Source organism: Ciona intestinalis, unplaced genomic scaffold (assembly GCF_000224145.3).
Source record: "Ciona intestinalis unplaced genomic scaffold, KH HT000171.2, whole genome shotgun sequence".
Taxonomy (NCBI): domain Eukaryota; kingdom Metazoa; phylum Chordata; class Ascidiacea; order Phlebobranchia; family Cionidae; genus Ciona; species Ciona intestinalis.
Window position 1 is genome coordinate 104,307 of NW_004190493.2, and position 18,666 is coordinate 122,972.

General features: G+C 34.4%; 3 protein-coding genes across 7 annotated transcripts in view; all 3 read right to left on the reverse strand.

Moving 5' to 3' along the window:
* The window catches only part of LOC100177671 (F-box only protein 24-like), a 9,268-nt gene extending 3,408 nt beyond the window's left edge, over positions 1-5,860 (reverse strand). The window contains exons 1-12 of one of the 4 annotated variants that reach the window (XM_026839209.1): positions 5,381-5,860; positions 5,242-5,310; positions 5,029-5,181; positions 4,244-4,448; positions 3,861-4,023; positions 3,514-3,601; positions 3,330-3,445; positions 2,888-3,059; positions 2,031-2,175; positions 1,665-1,777; positions 1,351-1,520; positions 804-933 (exon numbers count right to left, since the gene is read on the reverse strand). In XM_026839209.1, coding sequence (XP_026695010.1) covers positions 804-933; positions 1,351-1,520; positions 1,665-1,777; positions 2,031-2,175; positions 2,888-3,059; positions 3,330-3,445; positions 3,514-3,601; positions 3,861-4,023; positions 4,244-4,448; positions 5,029-5,181; positions 5,242-5,310; positions 5,381-5,392 — 1,536 coding nt within the window. In that variant the 5' untranslated portion in view covers positions 5,393-5,860. The remainder of the gene's footprint in view (positions 1-803; positions 934-1,350; positions 1,521-1,664; positions 1,778-2,030; positions 2,176-2,887; positions 3,060-3,329; positions 3,446-3,513; positions 3,602-3,860; positions 4,024-4,243; positions 4,449-5,028; positions 5,182-5,241; positions 5,311-5,380) is intronic. The other 3 variants (XM_026839210.1, XM_026839211.1, XM_002123000.4) reach the window with 3 other exon arrangements.
* Positions 5,861-6,013: 153 nt separating this feature from the next.
* Positions 6,014-8,569, reverse strand: LOC100180771 (protein FAM72A-like). The gene is made up of 4 exons (XM_002128676.5): positions 8,351-8,569; positions 7,654-7,731; positions 7,300-7,424; positions 6,014-6,814 (listed from the first exon to the last, which is right to left on the reverse strand). The coding sequence occupies exons 1-4, from the start codon at positions 8,521-8,523 to the stop codon at positions 6,738-6,740; spliced, it is 453 nt and encodes a 150-aa protein (XP_002128712.1). The 5' UTR covers positions 8,524-8,569; the 3' UTR covers positions 6,014-6,737.
* A 1,135-nt stretch (positions 8,570-9,704) lies between these two features.
* LOC100178403 (coatomer subunit beta'-like) lies at positions 9,705-18,665 on the reverse strand. Of its 2 annotated transcripts, none has more exons than XM_009863546.3 (23): positions 18,484-18,665; positions 18,308-18,413; positions 17,774-17,892; positions 17,429-17,555; positions 17,144-17,347; positions 16,715-16,906; positions 16,244-16,335; positions 15,855-16,005; positions 15,357-15,456; positions 15,133-15,243; positions 14,660-14,855; positions 14,252-14,398; positions 13,812-13,942; positions 13,268-13,337; positions 12,880-13,017; positions 12,590-12,700; positions 12,329-12,500; positions 11,995-12,130; positions 11,284-11,461; positions 10,968-11,039; positions 10,802-10,870; positions 10,498-10,563; positions 9,705-10,242 (listed from the first exon to the last, which is right to left on the reverse strand). In XM_009863546.3, exons 1-23 carry the CDS (start codon positions 18,484-18,486, stop codon positions 10,153-10,155), a joined length of 2,781 nt encoding a protein of 926 aa, XP_009861848.1. In that variant the 5' UTR covers positions 18,487-18,665; the 3' UTR covers positions 9,705-10,152. The 2 variants fall into 2 exon arrangements, with proteins under 2 accessions (XP_009861848.1, XP_002128845.1); XM_002128809.4 differs by having other exon boundaries at positions 10,462-10,563.
* Between the last annotated feature and the right edge of the window lies 1 nt (position 18,666).

Below are 18,666 nucleotides of genomic sequence, written 5' to 3' on the forward strand. Positions count from 1 at the left end.
GTTTCCCTTTGTATAGTAACACACCCAAGGGCGTAGCCAGCCTAAAATTTTGGTGGGGCCCAAATGTTTTACGGTTGTATTTTGGGTTTGAAAAACCACCTAATTACAACGCAAAACATGGGAATGCGTACTGTGAATGGCATTTATTTTTCACAATTACGCCGCATGAAAACACAACGATCTACAACTACATTTAAAACTCGGTTCGTTGCCTACCACCAGCCATTTTTGTCACAAAATTTGAGATTTGTTTTTCTTAGCTAGCAGGTAGACTGTTTATTACGAAATAGTATGGATTCACACGTGAATTCATCCATCATAATAGCGATTGTTTGACCTGGCAACTAATTACGACATAATAGCAATTCACACGGCGATTATTTGCGTCTCAATAGGGATTGACACCTCATCATTTAGCACGTGTAAGAAATTTAAAAACAGGCTTAAATGTTTTCTTTCTTTTTCTTTTAATTTGAAAAAAGATCCGGAACCGGATCGAGATCCCCCATTTGAACATCACTGTTTAGCACGTTTAACACTTTAATTTTATTTTTTCACCAATAACATTACTGTAAAACTCAAAATTTGGGGGGGGCCATGGCCCCTCAGGCCCCCCCTTGGCGACGCCCATGAACACACCAACGCTCTTTAATTACGGTAGTGAACTGTAATGGTCTTTTTAAATATGGTAGTGCGAAGATCGTAATTCATATAAGAGAGAAAATACGGGATATAGCAAAAACGGCAATCATTAAGACCAACTTATAGGGTTAAAACATACACAACAATAAATAGCCAAATACCTTGATATCGAGATGTACGAAATCCACGCTTCCTCGGCTGTTGCCGGGTAATCTCCCATTATGGCCACACCCTGTACCTAACATTTCACATTCATTACCATGCTCAACGACTGCTAGTGTGTGATTTAAGCTGGATAATAAAAGTAGGTATAAGTTTGAAACGTTATTTAGAGATTGTTGTTCATTAAAAAAATGTATGATGAGCCAAACGTAGTCGTATTTTTTTATAATATATAGTGAGAGTGGGGTAAGACGGAACACCTTTAGCACACAATATCCAATTATCCGTCTTTTAAACAATTAATAACGCGGTCTATTGGAGTCGTGAGGATACGGTTTTATAATTCCTAAATGCTCTTTGTTTACTACCAAATGGGTCGAGAAAATAGAAAGAATAAGTGCCCCGTCTTTTCCCACGCATTTCATTTTTTATAATACGGTCGGTAGTTTGCATTTCCACTATACATTAAATTCCAGGTGTATAATTCTACCTGAGAATTATCTCTTTAAACACACATTGCGTGCATTACATTCGGCATGCATATACCTGCAGAACAGTAATCGCAAGGTCTTTCCATAAAGAACTTGTACAGGTGTGCTGCGATCGATTCGATCTCCAGTTCCCAGCTGACCTTTCCTGTTGTTGCCGACCATGAAAGCTCTGTTGTATTCATCGATGAAACCAAGATGTCGATCTCCTATTGAACATGACATGACCTGCGAAAGGGAGGGGGACATGAGACATGTTTAATTTAAAACTAGATGCAACAGCCACGCCTTTAACTGACGCGCTCTTTCCTACATCTTTATCCATATATAGGGTGTTTTAACGACTGTCGTTTTGCTATGTGCTTGCATTACCTTTGCCACGTGACGAATCACTTGCGGAATTCCGACACGAAACGGAGCTTCGTGACCAAATATATCCAAGAACTCAGAACGTCTTTGCACGAGCAGATGCAGCTTTCCGCTTTCTGCAAACACAATTTACCAACGTGTGCCAATGTATCTTTATTTTCTATAGTGTGAGGTGGAACAGAATAAATGTTAAATGCACAATTTATATCAACTTATTCCACGTAACATCGGTTTATATAAAAGAATCTTGCAAAAAATAAGATGGCGGCGGTTTAATAACTCGTCACGCACAGCTTTTTCAGGTAAACTACTTGGCAACAGTCGCTTTTTTAAATCAAAAGTACTTTCATACTGCTTAATATGAACAACCTGTTAGGAATCCAACAACACCAACACTGGTCATGACATTTTGAACTTTTTCTCCCAAAGTTTTGCTCGCAGATTTGAGAGTTACCTGCATGCCTTCCGATCCGAGGTTTAAAAGTGAGGATTCAAACAAATGAAGAGAGTAAACCTGAAATATATATCCGACACATGGTACACACATTAAAATAATGTATTATTTAAAAAGGCATTCAGTATAGGCTTTTGCTATTTTATACATTTATAGAACAGCCGGGTGGAGAGGTGTTTTCAGAGTGTACACAATATACAAAAACAATATATAGTAGGGTGGGGAAAGATGGGACACCTTTAGCACATAATATTTAAACATCCTGATCGTGTTTTACACAATTAACAACGGTCTATGGGAGTCGTTAGGATACGGCTTTATAATTTTTTGAATTTTCTTTGTTTACTACCAAATGCGACAAGAAAATAAAAAGGTGCCCCATTTTCCCCCACCCTGCTATACACTGCATAAATATTGTAGGATGGGGAAGACGACATACATTTAGCACATAATATCCAAGTATCCTCATTGTGTTTTAAATAATTAACAACGGTCTTATAAAAGAATCGTGGGGATTCGGTTTTATAACTCTGTAAATGTTTTTGTTACCAAATGCTTGAACGAGAAAGTATAATGAAAATGTGACCTATCTTCCCCCTTATGTTCTATTTGGTTAAGCAGTAACTACAATATAAACAATAAGATATTTACAATGGTGGTCATATAAATCGTACTTGACATATAAACAAAAATAAATATAAGTAGACAGGACAGTCAGTAATTAAAAGGGTTTAAACTTTAAGCGAAATGCTAACGTAAAGTCAATCTGTACCTTTCCAGCATCAGTGAGAATGTAAAGCGTCTTTTGTTGTGACGTCACTGAAGTGAGTTTCATCGAAACGAACCTCATCTCGGGGTCAAACGTCATATTGAAAACACGCCGACATGTGCGTTCGTCGAAAACGTCGATTTTATCACCGGCGATCGGATTATCTCCAACAGAACTGCAATCATATGTTATGGACATTTGTTAGTGAATATGGCTTATGATATGCTTGTGTGGAAGGTTTTTTAGCAAATCAATCAGCATGTTGGTGTATTATTTTAATAGTATTTACCAAAAGATATATCATTGGTTCAATGTCACACAGCATGATATTTGAGCGAATAACACAAACCCTTCTCGTATTCTGCGTTATGCTGCTGCTTACAATAAATAAAATCCGAAAACTCGACTTAAACAAAATATATTTGTTTGTTTATTAGGTAATTACCCTGAAGGGGAGCTCCTTGTATTCGGTTGACTCCTTCGTGATTTCATTCGATCACTTTGCGTCAAAACGTAAACATAACGGCGTAAGTTGTTGTCGTACCGTGGGTCAGTAGTAACCTTATTATCAAAACAGGGATTTCATTTACTAAAAAATGTTACAGCATGTGGTAGAAACTCCTACTTACGTCGACGACATTCTGGGCGAACTCGATATGCCAATCAGCACGTCGATATACAAATTCGTTGGTTATTGGTTCCCTTTCCCATCTGCTCCTACGAAGCAAACAGCTAAACTGTGGTGACCGGGAAACTGCTAATCTTATATAGTTAATAGTCAAAAACAGCACTTCTAAAAGGATTAATAATTTGAACAACGCAAATTAACTGCATAGTTAACATCAATTACGACAGTTCGTTTACAATAAAAAAGAACATATACTGTACTTAAAATCTTAAATAATACCGAAAACATTAACTTTCGCTTAGCAGATAAATGTTGCATGTTAAACAGTTAACAAAAAACGCGACTGACCGATAAACATGTAGACAGCTCGCCAAGTCCAAAGCAAAGACGTGGTCTCTACTACAACACAACTTTTTGTATCCGTAACAAGATTTGTTGTCGGTAATACTACACTGAGTTCGACGTTTGGTACCACTACTTCCCAATAGTTGGTATCTGATGCCTTTTGTATCTGAAAATTAAAAAAAACACTCGTCACTTCAACACACAGCAACGTGTGCTCATTTTGTTTGATTAAATGCTTAAAAACAACACTTTATGGTCTAAAAATATATTTTGCACTATCAATATTAACGATGCAATATTGATAAACATTAGCCGTGCACCTGCCGACAGAAAATGTCAGCGATCAAACGCAATGATATAGGCCTACTAGTGGTCTTGCATCTTACAATGAACTGCGTACTCCCTCTTCCACTTTTCAATGCTTGCGGCGAATAATTCCGAACCAGGTGACCGTGTTCGCCATCCAGGATAATGGTTCCGGGTAAGAAGCATCCACAAGTGATTCTGATCTATAACTGAATGAAACCTTGTACACGTTGAGGCCAACCTTCCGATGTCTCTCGGCTTTAAGTGCAAAATAATGTGTCCCAACTGCAACAACGAATTTACTTTTACTTTTCTTTCTAGCGCAAAAACTTTATTCTGTGCGGGAAGAGGGGCCTATACTATAGTGTCTCATACTTCCTAACGGTATTTTTAACAATAAACAACGCACGTTTATCCTACCCCAACCAATACTGTATATAGCCTATATTTTTCTACACAAAGAGAAATATATTTTCCGAGAACAGTTGCTGGATAAAAATCGTATCCAATGTCAATGTATGGATGCATGTGAGTGTGACTTATATATATACTATATATTTATATATATATAATATATATTTGCGTGATTGGGAAACGACAATCGCGTTTCTAGTTATCATGTTTGTAACTTAGTCGGTGCTTTTTGATTGATATGGCTGATAATTTGAAGAATCCAATAGTGACCAGGACTGGGTTGGAGCAATTACAACTAAGGCTCACAATGGGAGCAGCATCGAGAATCGAATTCGATATCTTTGGGTCACGATCGATGCAAGCGCTTCAACAAATAAGTAACGGAACCGGATATATGTATTGGGGATATAAAAATGGCAATAATTACATTTATACAACGCGAAACACTCACGATTTCATTTGGTAATTGCAATATCAGCGAACCGAGATTAAAATCAGCATTTTCCGATTTTCGTGCGGCAAGTGTAGAAGGACGGAGCTTTTTGGGGTCGATTTTGATTTGCTTTGTCCGGGAGAATGTTCCAGAATCTGCAGTCGATGTCTGCTGTTGAAATTGAAAACGGTTTTAAAGATATATAAGACAGTCGAAAATGTTTTTTCTTACCACAGCATCATCGGGAATGGGTCTCCATTTTCTTTTGCGAATCGGAATTCGCTGCTCCCAATTCTCCGCCTAAAAATGCACGCTGTAACTATGGTAATAATACACAAAAAGTAGCGCTAAGAGGGACAGTCGTACTCACCCCTTCGTCCATTTGAACGCAACTGTGGTCCTATTTTGTTCGGTGTGTTGATGAACGTGGTAACATTTTTGGGAAATTTTACTTCAGGAAATATTGGGTATGACGTCATAATTTGCAGGATTGTGCAAATATGTAAATTGTTGTCACGGAAAATGTTAGCAAAGTTCGATTTTTTACTTTTGGTTTTATGCAAGCATATAGATACCTTATATGATGCAAGTTATGAAAACAGGTCACCCTAATAGTTTAAACGCCCTATATGCAACATTTGATTTATAAGTAAGGAATCTCGATTATATAAATTCATTCATTTAATTAGAATGAATTGCCGCACAGAGCAAGTACATAAATTAAATTCACTAAGCTTCTCGATGCGAGTAGTTTATTTAAAGATTATAATTCGACATACTGTCGTTATTGGTTACCATATCGGCGACCTTGGAACATTTTAAAACGGCTAATGCTATAACTTGGTGAATAATAGATAACATCAGTTGAGAATAAAACACATTATTAAGTTCACACTAAACTCCCTGAGGGTAATAGGATTATTATATTACATACCACCAAGCTGTTCCAACACGAGGATAAAAAAGTAATGATAATGAAAAACTGCCTTGGGTACACGACCAGGAACATACAAGTATATTTTATTATGCATTGAAACTGCAGTTAAAAAGTTGAAGAATGGTTGACATAAGAGAACAAAAAGAAGCATTCCATATTATTGGCGACATAACACACCTAATACTGGGCACATAAAACATAAAGGTAGTCGTAAGAACACCAAGCACCTTAATGGCAAAAGAAAAAGGCTTGAGCAGCCTTATATTAACAACACACTTGACAGTTAACATAATATTAATGCATGGGAAGTAATTGTATGGATTTGTTGTTGGTAAGTTATGTAAAAACCAAACCCACATTAAAACATTGGTTTTACCCCCCTCCCCCACTATGATAGTAGGATTAACCAGACAATCCATGGGAATGACAGCGGTGATCTAAATTTTTAAGTCATTGTACTCAGGTGTACTGACATTGCAAACTATATAAACATGTAAAAATCAAAATTGAGCTATTACTTAGCTTGATAAGACTAACGCAATCCATTTAAGCGCTTTGGGTAAAAAAAATTAGGTTATATTTACTACCACAGTAAACATTGGAAAAACATTTAGGATTTAAAAAACATCGACACTTAATGTAAAAATAAAAGCAGCAAGTACCAGTATAGCAGTGATACAATTAAAAGCATAATGATGCAATTATCATATCAAGCTAATTTGTTATTTATATTACACACAACAACATAGATAGTTCTACATGGAATGATTTGGTTCACAGAATTAAAATATTACCGACACGGTTCATCATCAAATGATTTATTTTCCACAGAAATCTCTAAATCTGCCCACTTTAACACATCACAACCTATGTTAAAAAATATGATGGATTTTTGTGCACATAGATAAGTATATTTGCCTGAATGCCATTTAAGTCCTTTATGCGACTGGTGCCGCTACACCGCATCACACTCAGATCGAGACGTGTAAATGTTTTTTTAAAAAATCCATTTTTTTTATCTTTATGTGCTTACGAGTTACCACACTTCTTAACTTTGTGCATGATTTTGGATATGGCCTACATTTTGTACAACCCATTGGTAACCACTGGGTTGGAGCAATGTCCATTAAGTGTCTTGACACATACGCCGATCAGTGTTAGTATCCCTGTCGGGCATCAAACTGGTGAAACTTTGGTTTTCAATGCAGAAGCCTAAACCACTGAGCCACGGCGCCCGACAGCATAAACCATTACAATATTGCCTACTTAAAATCAATTTCAGAAAAAAGCTTTTAAAGAGTTTTATTGCTTTCTTAAAAGTTTCGGTCTGGGCATATTAGATAATATATTACCTGAACTATTTAGCCTTTTTGACACTGTGGAAGCATGTAGATGAAATATCCAGAAATGACCGTTATTACACGAGTCCATACATTTAGCACATGGAAGTACAACATGGTAACCCACCGAGTTCCCACTGTGTTTAATTTATGTTTATTGGTTAAAAATATAAATAACTAACATAGAATATTTTCAAATATACAGCCACATTTTAGACTTGTTATAAAATATACAAAAGACATTACTATAGCTTGTTTTAAAAACTATAAATTGTTTTACTGATTTACCGATATTCTTTAGTATTTAACACAGGGCGTGATTTACAGTAGCATGTAAAATAAAATGAGAACTTTCTAGATCATTACCAGGAAGTGCATGCCATATCTTTTATCTTACAGCTGCACATGTCAGTTGTATAATGCTTTCCAACCAAATCAACTGCCCTGCAATACATAAGTATTTTAACCTTTAAGATGGTGATACTAATATAGAATAAAAACACACAGAGAAATTCTTCGCCATTGTTAAACTAAAACCATAGAAATTGAATAGCCTATGCTTAATTTTGTTACAATTTCATTAAAAAAAGGTTGCTTTCTGTCGAGGAAAGTTGTTAACCAGTCTGCAGAGTATGGCAGTTCTTCACGAGATCTCGCGCGTGCAAGACAGTTATTTTCCGCATGCGCGCGTGCTATCATTAAAAATCTGCGTGCAGAGCATGTACATTTTCAAGCCACGTTAAGAAATCTTACTTAATGTAATACGTATTTTTTTCTTTGTTAGATTAATTGGCGTGCGTGGGGCAAATTGTGGCGTGTATCACCAAAAGTCTAAAAAATCGGGCGTGCACCTGCCATATTCTGCAGTCTGGGTTGTTAACCTACCCAGTTAATAAAATATTCGTTGACCTATTTTAAATACTTTTAACAATACTGTATTTTGCATGCTTTTTAAAAGACAAGGTTCAATAGAAACATAAATAACATTGTTTACTTCTTTATAAACAACATTGCTGCCATTTCAAGACTTTACCATGAAAACATAAAATAATAATGTTCTTACGGTTTGGGGGAAATGTCCGTTGAATATAAATTTGCTGAAGTATCTGATAATAACAGAGCTTTCATTGTCCGGTCGCTTAACCTCTGCTTGCAAAATGCGCACCACAATATATAAACTTTCTTCTGTTTGAAGTATGGATGAAGATTGAGTGGTTTGTTGTACAATGATTCCATTTTTAGTCACAATATTAAACTTGGTACTCAAATATTTAACTTTTCTATTGTATAAAAGTTTGTTAATTGTGAACGGTTTAATAAACACGCTCTGCACATTGCAACCGAAGACGATTTTGCTTATAATAATCTCCTAATCTTGTGACTCGTGTTCTGCGTCTTCTTTAATTACTTTAATTAAACACTAAAATGACCGTTAAAAAGAAACAGTACGTATTTTGTAATCTTCAGTGATTCATTCAGTTTAATGAAACACACTTGTGTCTACTGTTTGGTCTGGTATAACCAGAGCAGGCTTATAACTACACTCGTATGTTTACAACACAAAATTTACCAAAAATGCTGACTGGGGATTTCCCTGCTTACTTGCACTTTTTCTGCAGTATGTAATGTAGCTTACTAGCTTGATCATATGACATGTCATATGGTATCTCGGTTCAGCGCTGGTATGTAAACAAGTTTACCCGGAAAATAAAGAAAAGACAAGGAACTGTTTTAGGAGCGCATCAATCGTATCTGTGCTTTTCAGTTGTCATTTAAGTTTGATTTGGATTAGCTGTCCCCACTGTTTATTGAATTATAAAATTTGAAAAGTATACCGAATATATTATAAATTATACTAACATGTTTATATACGGACTCTAAAAGAAGAAAATCGCCATTAGCATCCCAGATGTACGAGATCTGTTATTTATGCACCAGTTTTCCTTCATTAATATTAAAACAAGAGAGCACAGCTCTAGTTAATGAGGACGTATTAACCGAAGTTGTACGTCATAACGTAGAATTTAAGGTAAAATATAGCATCATTTTTTATAAAAAGATAAATATGAAAACAGAAATGTACAAAATATATCGCATCCAACGACTGTTATTTTTAGTCGGATCCAGAGTTTTAGATTTCTCATTAAATAAGTTATCGGTGGGAACCAGTTTTCTAGTGGAACCAGATTTCTGCGACACCGGTTCATGGCTACCGATCATCGGCAAAGTAGATACTATTTCTAATCTAATTTTTTTTTTAAATCTGCCAACTGAAGTACGTGACTTTTTGTTTTAAATGTAAATCTTTAATTGGCTGAAACCGGCCGGCGTTCTGTGATTACAAACAAATATAATGTACCTGAACAAATCCAACCTCAAAACGTATCAGCAATTAACAGGCTTAAAATAAATGAGCATTGGTCGTACATATATCTGTATTTTTGCAATGGAGCGATGCACCATGTCAATATTCATATTTTAAGTTACAATTAAAAACCCAAACAATGTTGGCAAAGTAATAAACCAGGTGTGACTGAAATGTTAGATATTGCACAAAACTATTTTTGTGAATGTTATTTGACTACACATCAATATTCAATATGCTTGCAAGTTGTGTTGAATCCTACACAATAAGGCATGGTAATGTAGATAATGTATGTACAAAATACCAGCTAGTTTCCCAACTATACCAAACTCTTATAAGAATACGGGCGCAACAATATTAAAGATTAGAAACGCTACAAATTTAACTGCTAATTCTGAACACCGGTAAACAAGTTTCACTTAAATGAAAATTCTGCAGCAAAACTTAAGCGCTTCTATACGAGATAAATAAGTCAATGATATGAAGATCTAGAGATCTGGTTAATCATCCAAGAGTTCATCATCAAGATTCACACCACTTGTATCTATATCATCGTCTAACTCCAGATTTTCAATGTCCAGCTCAAGGTCCTAAAAAAAGAAAAACCTTTAATACAAAGGTATCGAAACTAAAGCATAAATATAGGTTTAAACTGAAGCTGAATAAAAAAAATCAAATAAATAATAATTGAAAACTGCAAAACCACCAAATAAAAATAATTGCTTTTAGTTGAAATTAGAGTGAAATTAAGATGTGCTGCCATGCATAGAACTACACCCGACATGGGCATGCGAACAAAGTTTATATACATCATATTCATCCAGGCTGGAGGGAGCTTGTGGCACCTGTTGTTCTTGTGTTTCCACATCTGGTGTCTCATCTTCCTCTTCTTCACCAGCACAAGGCTCATCCTGGTAGAATATTGTGGTTAGTTGCTACTCACTCCCTCACTGTGAGTTTATCATACGTTGTGCTTCCTAGGAATGTATAATCGAAAACTTCCATATATTTTTTCTATCCATATATTTTTTTCTATCCATATATTTTTTTGCAATGTTTTGACCTATATTATGGTAAAAAATTGTTTGTAATGCAACTATAATACAACGGACTCACAGTCACAACAATACCAAATGGATAAATATTTACTTTGACTGTATTTCCGTCATCTTCATCCTTTATCAGTGGAATAGAAACCTCCGGAACAACGTCCTCCTCCTGTTTGATTCACTCAAATTACAACCACACATGATCAACACACACAATATTGATTATTACATGCAGATAAATAGAAGTAAATTCTAATAGTACGAACCTCAACCATTTTATCTGCATTTCCTGATTCAAACCCAGCAGCCTCTTCAAGTACATCGCGGTCATCATTTGACTGAAACCAATGTTTTCAAAATAAATAGTTTTTTTTTACACTTTTCAACAAATAAATTTGTCAAAATCTATTAAAAAGGTATACTTTTAGAAGTGTTTGACATTGCTTTTATTGTTTTTTTTATTTCTCTCTGTAAAATTTTATGCTTTTTTATTTAAGGTAACACTTTCGTAGATAAATTGTTTTAATCTAATTTTTTGTGCTGTTAAAATTACAAAAATGGATTTACTTTTGATCAACTTACCGGTGTGACAGGGTAATGGGAAGCAGGTCTCAACTCCTCAGTTGCATTAAGAAATTTCTCGGCCACTAAACTTTCTGCCAAGTTTGGAAACAAGTTCTCATATTTTTCTGGGTCAGCGAGTGAATCAGCTGCCTTTTTATTTGTTGAACTAAGATTTTCTTTCCATAATTGAACAACCCTGGAATTAGAAGCTTACATGAATTCTATTACATCCATACATGTAGTAAACAGTTAAGGATGATTGGGTCAGTTTCAGTTTCAGGTCATAACAACATTTTTCTGGTCCCAAAATAGTGTTGTTTCGAAAGATTTTGTCCATGTCAAATATCAAGAACAAAACTTTAATCTATTTCTAACATGGTTCACAGGCTATTTAAACTATCGAGCATTGGGACGATGCAGGCACAAACTCTCTGGTCCCCCAAATTTGTTGTAAACCCGACTTAATTTTCTTCATTAGAGCAGAATTTTTAAACCAAAATTGTTACTGGTCAGTGGTCACCAGTTTGAGTAAATACCGAAACTCTCCATTAAAACAAACTTAGTTGTGTAATCATAAAAGTTAAAAAATATATTTGGTGTTTAAGTCTTGCAGTTAAAATAGAGACAGAAATTGATCCTAACAGAATAAATTATAGTGAGTACTGCCACTAAAATTATTGAATCAAAAATGTTGTGTGTTTGTACATGCTACCAACATTAATATTTCACCTGCTCATTTCACTTGGAAGATAAGTTCGAGCAAAGAAAGCAGCTTCAGGAAGTCTGTTTGTGTTGATCAGCAGATCGAGACACTGCTTAGTTTGGCCAGTAATAAAGTAACTTAGGAAAGCCACATTATTTTTTCCTGGAAAACAGCAATATTTATTTAAATGGAAAATATTTAGTCATTTATCGAAATTATTTATCTAGAATACTATATATTTGAATAGTAAAGAGTTATTTTATTTTATCTTAATTAAAAACTATTATTATTAAAATTGAGAAATGATTGACAATTTTTATACTAATTTTTTTCAAATAGAAAAAAAAAAATTCATGTTACCTCCTGCTTTAGCTCCATCTGCCAACGACTTAACCATGTCAGCGTTACCAGCTGATGTCGCAAGCAAAAGCAAACCACCGAAGTCTTCTGCTTGACGTAAGCACTCCTGTGCAAGTCCAAACTCACATTTCCGTGTAGCCAGCTCAGCAAGTTGCTTCCATTTTTGCTCAGCCTGACATATTGAAAAATCAACTTTCTAGTTCTATGGCTTCTACATTTCTACAGTTTCTACTTTCAAGTAGAATGAGATATTAAGTTTACCTGTGCCTCCTGTGCAAGTTGGTAAGCTACCTTGAGATCACCCAGACCAAGAGCCAATTCAAACTTGTGTTCTGGGTCACTTGTTACAGCCATCGCTTGCGGTTTAAATCCCTGTGAAAATAAGACATAAAAATGAAGGCTTGTTGCAGCAATTACTATATAAAATAATCCACAATTCTGAACATAATATTGACAATGTAAGTGTTAAATGTAATATAACCAAACAGACTGATCATTGCAATGTCATACAAAGTTGATCAATCATAAAAACCATAAAACCAATTCGTTACTTGTTTCTCAAGAAAATGTGCAACTCTTGTTCTTTGCTCTTTTGGAATAGAAGGAAGAACTTTATCAGCAGTCTCAAAATCTTCTCGCATCACCGCAGTTTGGTATTCAAGCACCGACAGCAGCAGAGAGTAACTCACCTTAAAAATAATTTCAGTTTATACTTTGTAAAAAGTACAATTTTCTAAAAACGTAAGAATTTCAAAGCAAATTTAAAACAGATCTAAAGAACATAACTTTTTGCCAGCATACAATTAAGAAAAGAGTAAATACCAAAGTGTCATGTGATAGATGCAACATTGTGAATTTCTAGGATGGCATTATGGCACAAATTTGTAACTATATAATTTGCGTTTACGTTATACTTTCACATATTCACCATCAACTCACCACATTAAGTTCTTTATCACCGAGGTAAAGTCGGTTGTCACTTGGAATATACCCGAGTAGATATAATACCCTGAAAATACATTACCGACTGCAAATTAAAATGTAAAAAAATTCGGTTTAAATTTATAGACTTTTATAAAACAACTTAAAATTGATAAATCTAAACCATGAAACCCCCAATGAATTTTATATGATGAATTTTACGACGCAAATTCAAGTTGCAAAAAAAGATTTTTGGCTAAATATTATGGGTTTATCTTATGCTTGATAGCAACAATTTACATCAATGTAAACAATGATGCATTTGGCGAAAGTTTCATGACAACTATTCGAATAAAACAAGAAATAAATCTAGGGACAAAAAATATTGACTTATTTACCAAAGATGGCGTACACTAATAGAGCACTTTCCATTCAGACAAATAAAAGCAGTCTGGGTTTAGGGGTAATAGGAAAAATCTGGCCCCCAGGTTTTTGGAGCTTAATAATACTTCATCCATATAGCAGGAAATATCCATATTTGCACAGACAACATAAAACTTACCGATCCAAATGAGCAATGGTGACGATCTCACCACCAACATAATAATTTAATCTGTTGACAGAGTTGGTGTATATGAAACAATCGCCAACCCATAAACCAGTCTTCACAACTTCTTCAATTTCTCCAATATCCTGACAAAGATAACATTTGCAATCTGGTTAATTCAAGTTTTACCCAATTTTATGAAAATAAACACTGTAACTGCACAAGAAACCCAAATGTTTTAAGAAATTATCACACACGTCTACTTTTTACATGGGTTATGTGGCAGTGCATTGGTATACCTGCCTTCCTATATCCAATAACTACTGTATATTGAAATTACTACAATATGAAGAGGTATATTAAAACACAGTTACAAAAGTTCAAATATTTTAAACGCAACAGCATGTCATCAAATAAAATAAAAACTCTTAACAAGTTTTCACACAAGCACTCACATCGCTGAATGCATCAGTTATCCCATCTTCAGTAACCAGGTCGGTATTCTCCTTTGATTCTTCAATCTTAGATTGATCATACTTAAGGATGTAAAATGATTCATCGGATGTAATACAAACCAAGTCACCGTTATCCGACCAAATCACCTGATGGAAATTAAAATGGTAATTTTTCACATATTATAAAAAATTACAAAACAAAAACTGGAATATTATTATACGGTAAACGATATACTAAAAAGCTTGCTATTAACTTAAATTAAGTTATCTAAATTATCTGTAATTAAAAAAACTAAAACTAAAAATGTTCTATATAACATATATGATAATGATCACATATATTTGTATATATATAAATATACATTTTTTTTAAATACAAAAAACAATTATATATATTTGTTTTTTTACATTTTTAGGGTTGATTTCAATTCTTCTAATAAGTTCAAGGTTCTCCCAATCATAAAATGCAAGTCCTTGTGATGTTCGAACTCCAAGTAGATGGCCTCCATATATTCCTTCTGCACCAAAATCTGGTTTGAAAGATTTTCGTTCCTTAAAGTTTTTGAAAAGTTTCACGGATGTTCCACTTTCCCTCACTGCATATCTGTAATAACAAATTGTAGTTAACAGTTTAGTCAATATGGGTGTGATCTTTTGCACAGAAGATTTCTGTTTATTGATAATGAATGGATTGCTCATTTGCAAATAGTAGAAAAAAGTAAAACAAATCTCCTATGGCCTAAACCTTTTTTTAATTTCAATAGGTTAATAAAAATTAGTACCAAATGATAAGGAAATACTCCTTAAATTCTTTTACGCAATTATACTTTTTTACTGAATATTCAAGTAAATGTGCATTATGCAGGAAAGATTAAACTTACTCAGATGAATCTTGGGCCCATGTAAACTCAAGAGCCGAACCAAAGGCTTTGTTTCTCAAAGCCATCGCAGTGTAGATGATGTATTCTCCATCTCCACACACTACAACAAACCTGTAAAAAACAACATTTTATTACCACAAAATTAAGCACATGAAATGCGCTATAAGACTAGTAAAATATACTTTAAAATTTCCTACACAAATGATATGCATGTTGATTCTTACCTTCCATTTGCGTTGTGTTTTAAAGTTTGTGGATAAACTTCACAACTTCCCATGTCTTTCACTGCAAGCTGGAGACGTTCTCCATCCTTCAAGTCTTGTTCTGTTATGTAGGAGTCGAAATTATTGATGCATCAAGGTTTAACACAAAACACAATATTTATTACTATATTATGTAGTTAGTTAGTGTATTAAATTTAGGTTGAAGTGATCTTTTCAAAATTTTCTGCCTTATAGGTGATTCGAAAAAAATAAACAAAACAAATATTTCAGATGCAAAATTAAATAATCTTTTTACAATGCTTAAACATGACTTTTGACAGCTTGTTTTTAGTTCTTATCAATTGTATATGAGCATTGCTCATTAAGTAATATCAATTACATTTAAGGATTTATTTTTTCTCAAAGACAGGAACTAAACAGTTTGTCATCTTGGGTAAACTTGACAGGGTATTTGTTACGATAAAAAATAAACAGTAACGGCCACAAACAACAACAAACCAGTCATAGCCTTCAAGTTTGCTTGTTGAATCTCGGAATGTTTGGCCCAAATTATTTTCCCGTTGCTGTCCATGGACATTGCAGGTTCTTCCCGTCCAAGTTTAATCATGATACTTCCCTCATCGTAACCGAGCGCAATGTTATTCGAACCCTGAAATATGAGATAAGAAAATTTATAACAGAAAAAAGGTAGTCTATGTGATTATGTGATTGTAAAGATGCAATAAGATTGTATTCTATATCGGAGAAGCATTATTGGGATAGATACCTGTCATTGTAGCTTAGCAATCCAAATTTTAAGCAGAATTATATATATTCAGATGTCGAAATTTGCAAAACAAGAAAAAAGTATTTTTGTACATTTTCAGTTTAATATGCGCTTTACTTACCTTCATAGCAGAGATGCACCACACGCGCTCCATACCATAGTTAAGTGTGGTTTCCAGTCTATATGTGTTGGCGTGCCAAATCTTAACAGTACCTAATGTAGGAATAAAAAATTTAAATATTTTTAAAGAAGGTTGCTGTTAAGTTCGCAAACAAATCCAATGGGAGTATGCCCACCATGCTATAAGACTTGATCAGGGTTAAAAGTTAGTTTTTACAAAAACGCATGTAAGATTTCAGAGGATCATTGCAACAGTCAAATATTGGTACGCCAAGCTTGGGTAACCAAAAAATCTTTACACAATGTATTATGTAAACATTAAGCAACTTCATTTTGGATTTTTGTTGATAGAATTAATGAAATAACACAGTCCATTGGCAGGTGTCTTTAATTAAATACAAACGTCTTAAATCAAATAAGTTAACTTAATTTGAAGTGACAGTTTATCAAACCATGACCCCAAATAACTTACCATCCTCGGAACCAGTCATGATGATGGGAAGTTCAGGGTGGAAGCTTACACACACGATGTTCTGTGAGTGACCCTCCAATGTCTGCACACATGTCTTGTTCTGATAATCCCATATTTTTGTTAAGCGATCGTCAGCGCCAGAAATAAGGTAAGGTTTGTCACCACCATTGTAGTAATCCACGCAGTTGACACCTGGGTTTATTAATAATGTTTAAGAAATTTCGGGGGACTACTTTTCTTCTAAATACCAATATTTAACAAGACTGTATCATACAAAACAAAGCATTAAAGCTTTTAGAAATGTATAATTAACAAACTTAAAAGCTTTTACTACAAATTAATGTGGCAAACCCTTTGTATTTTGTAAATATATAAATGAAGTTTGTTGTTTAAAATTATGCAGATAATATAAAACATATAAAGTCTCACCTTTATCATGACCAGTTAATGTAAAGTTTGGAGTTGCTGAACCAAGTTGCCATACTTTGATACTGCAGTCAAGTGATGCACTCGCGAATTGATTATTATCCTTGGGATTGATGACAATTTGCATCACGTAGTGAGTGTGGCCCTCAAATACTTGAGCACAACTCCATTTCTTGTCCCAATCCCAAAGTTTAATCAGCATGTCATCTGCAACGTTTTTAGTCATGACTCTTGTAATGTTAGGAAAATAGACAAATAACAGATAAGTTTAGCAAAATAACAACATACCACTGCTGGTTAATATGTAGGGTTGGGTGGGGTGGACAGCAATTGATCGAATGTAATCTGTGTGAGCTTCAAACGCATGAGAACGTTCCAGGGTGTTGTAGTTGAAAACGCGTATTTGCATGTCATCCTATGCAGAAGAAAGAAGTATATAATACACATATTTTAAATAACAAAATTCACTCCAAGTGAAACCACATGCCATATCCACTGCTCCAGAACCTCGGCTAAATTTTTATGCTTTATTAATAAATTGCATTATAAAAGATGCTGAGCAATCTGCTGGTATGAAAACTAAAGCTAGATTTGTTCAAATAGTTTTTAAATGTAAAGAAAATCAACACGAACCGATCCAGTGATGACCCAGTTTTTCCGAGGAACAAATCGTGTTGCTCTTACAGGAAGGTCACATACTTCAAATGATTTGACCAAAAGTTGAGTTTCATGATTCCATATGTGAACATTGCCTACAAGGTGATACAGAATATTAGTGCACAATGTTTCAACTAATCAGGTTTTTCCAATCGTTAAGTAGATTAGTGACTACAATTGTAGCCCCTACAGATTTTAAACCTGCAAAAGATGTCCATGGTATTGAACTTGTGCAATACATACAAATAAATCCCTATTCTAAACAACTAACATGTTTAATATAACTTGCGAAATAGTAAATAATCTAAGATAATTATTTAGGCAATAGTGAAAAACCCTTTGATTCACTACAGAATAAGAACGTGGGAATTTTTAGACATTGGAGGTTATAAGGGTTATTTGCATAGTACAGGTGTTTAGTTGTTGGTGGTTAGCAGATAACACAGGGAACAAATCCTTTACCAGCTTCATTATTTAACATAGCACATTATTATAGAAGAAAAATCTTACCATTATAAAGTGATACCAACATCCATGGTTCACTAGGATGTAAATCAACACATTTTACACGATCCGATCTTGCGTTAAGTTTTCGCTTGATATCCAAGCGCAGAGGCTGAAAACCGATTTATTTAGCGTATTAATGTAAAGGTGGTATAAATATGTACACAATATTAACTACTCACCATTATACAATTTTCTTATGAAATTCCTAAACAATGAACCGGAGATTTTATGGCGATGTTGGCAGTTCAATTAGCAGCGTGTTACTTCTTTTATTAAAATTTTTTAACAAGGAAAACAATATTCTCGTTGTTAGCAATGCTAAAGTTCACAACTTGTGGTACACGTAAACCTACTCAACGTAG

Bases quoted from the DNA above. Each gene is read 5' to 3' on its own strand.
- LOC100180771 (XM_002128676.5), bottom strand. From the start codon at position 8,523: ATGGAATCATTGTACAACAAACCACTCAATCTTCATCCATACTTCAAA. The intron at 7,732-8,350 runs GTAAGAACATTA...TATGTATTGCAG, and splicing joins ACGGACATTTCCCCCAAACC to GGCAGTTGATTTGGTTGGAA. The intron at 7,425-7,653 runs GTAATGATCTAG...AATTAAACACAG, and splicing joins GATATGGCATGCACTTCCTG to TGGGAACTCGGTGGGTTACC.
- LOC100178403 (XM_002128809.4), bottom strand. The intron at 13,943-14,251 runs GTGAGTGCTTGT...TATCTTTGTCAG, and splicing joins TAACTGATGCATTCAGCGAT to GATATTGGAGAAATTGAAGA. The intron at 11,462-11,994 runs GTGAAATATTAA...TTCTAATTCCAG, and splicing joins CTTCCAAGTGAAATGAGCAG to GGTTGTTCAATTATGGAAAG.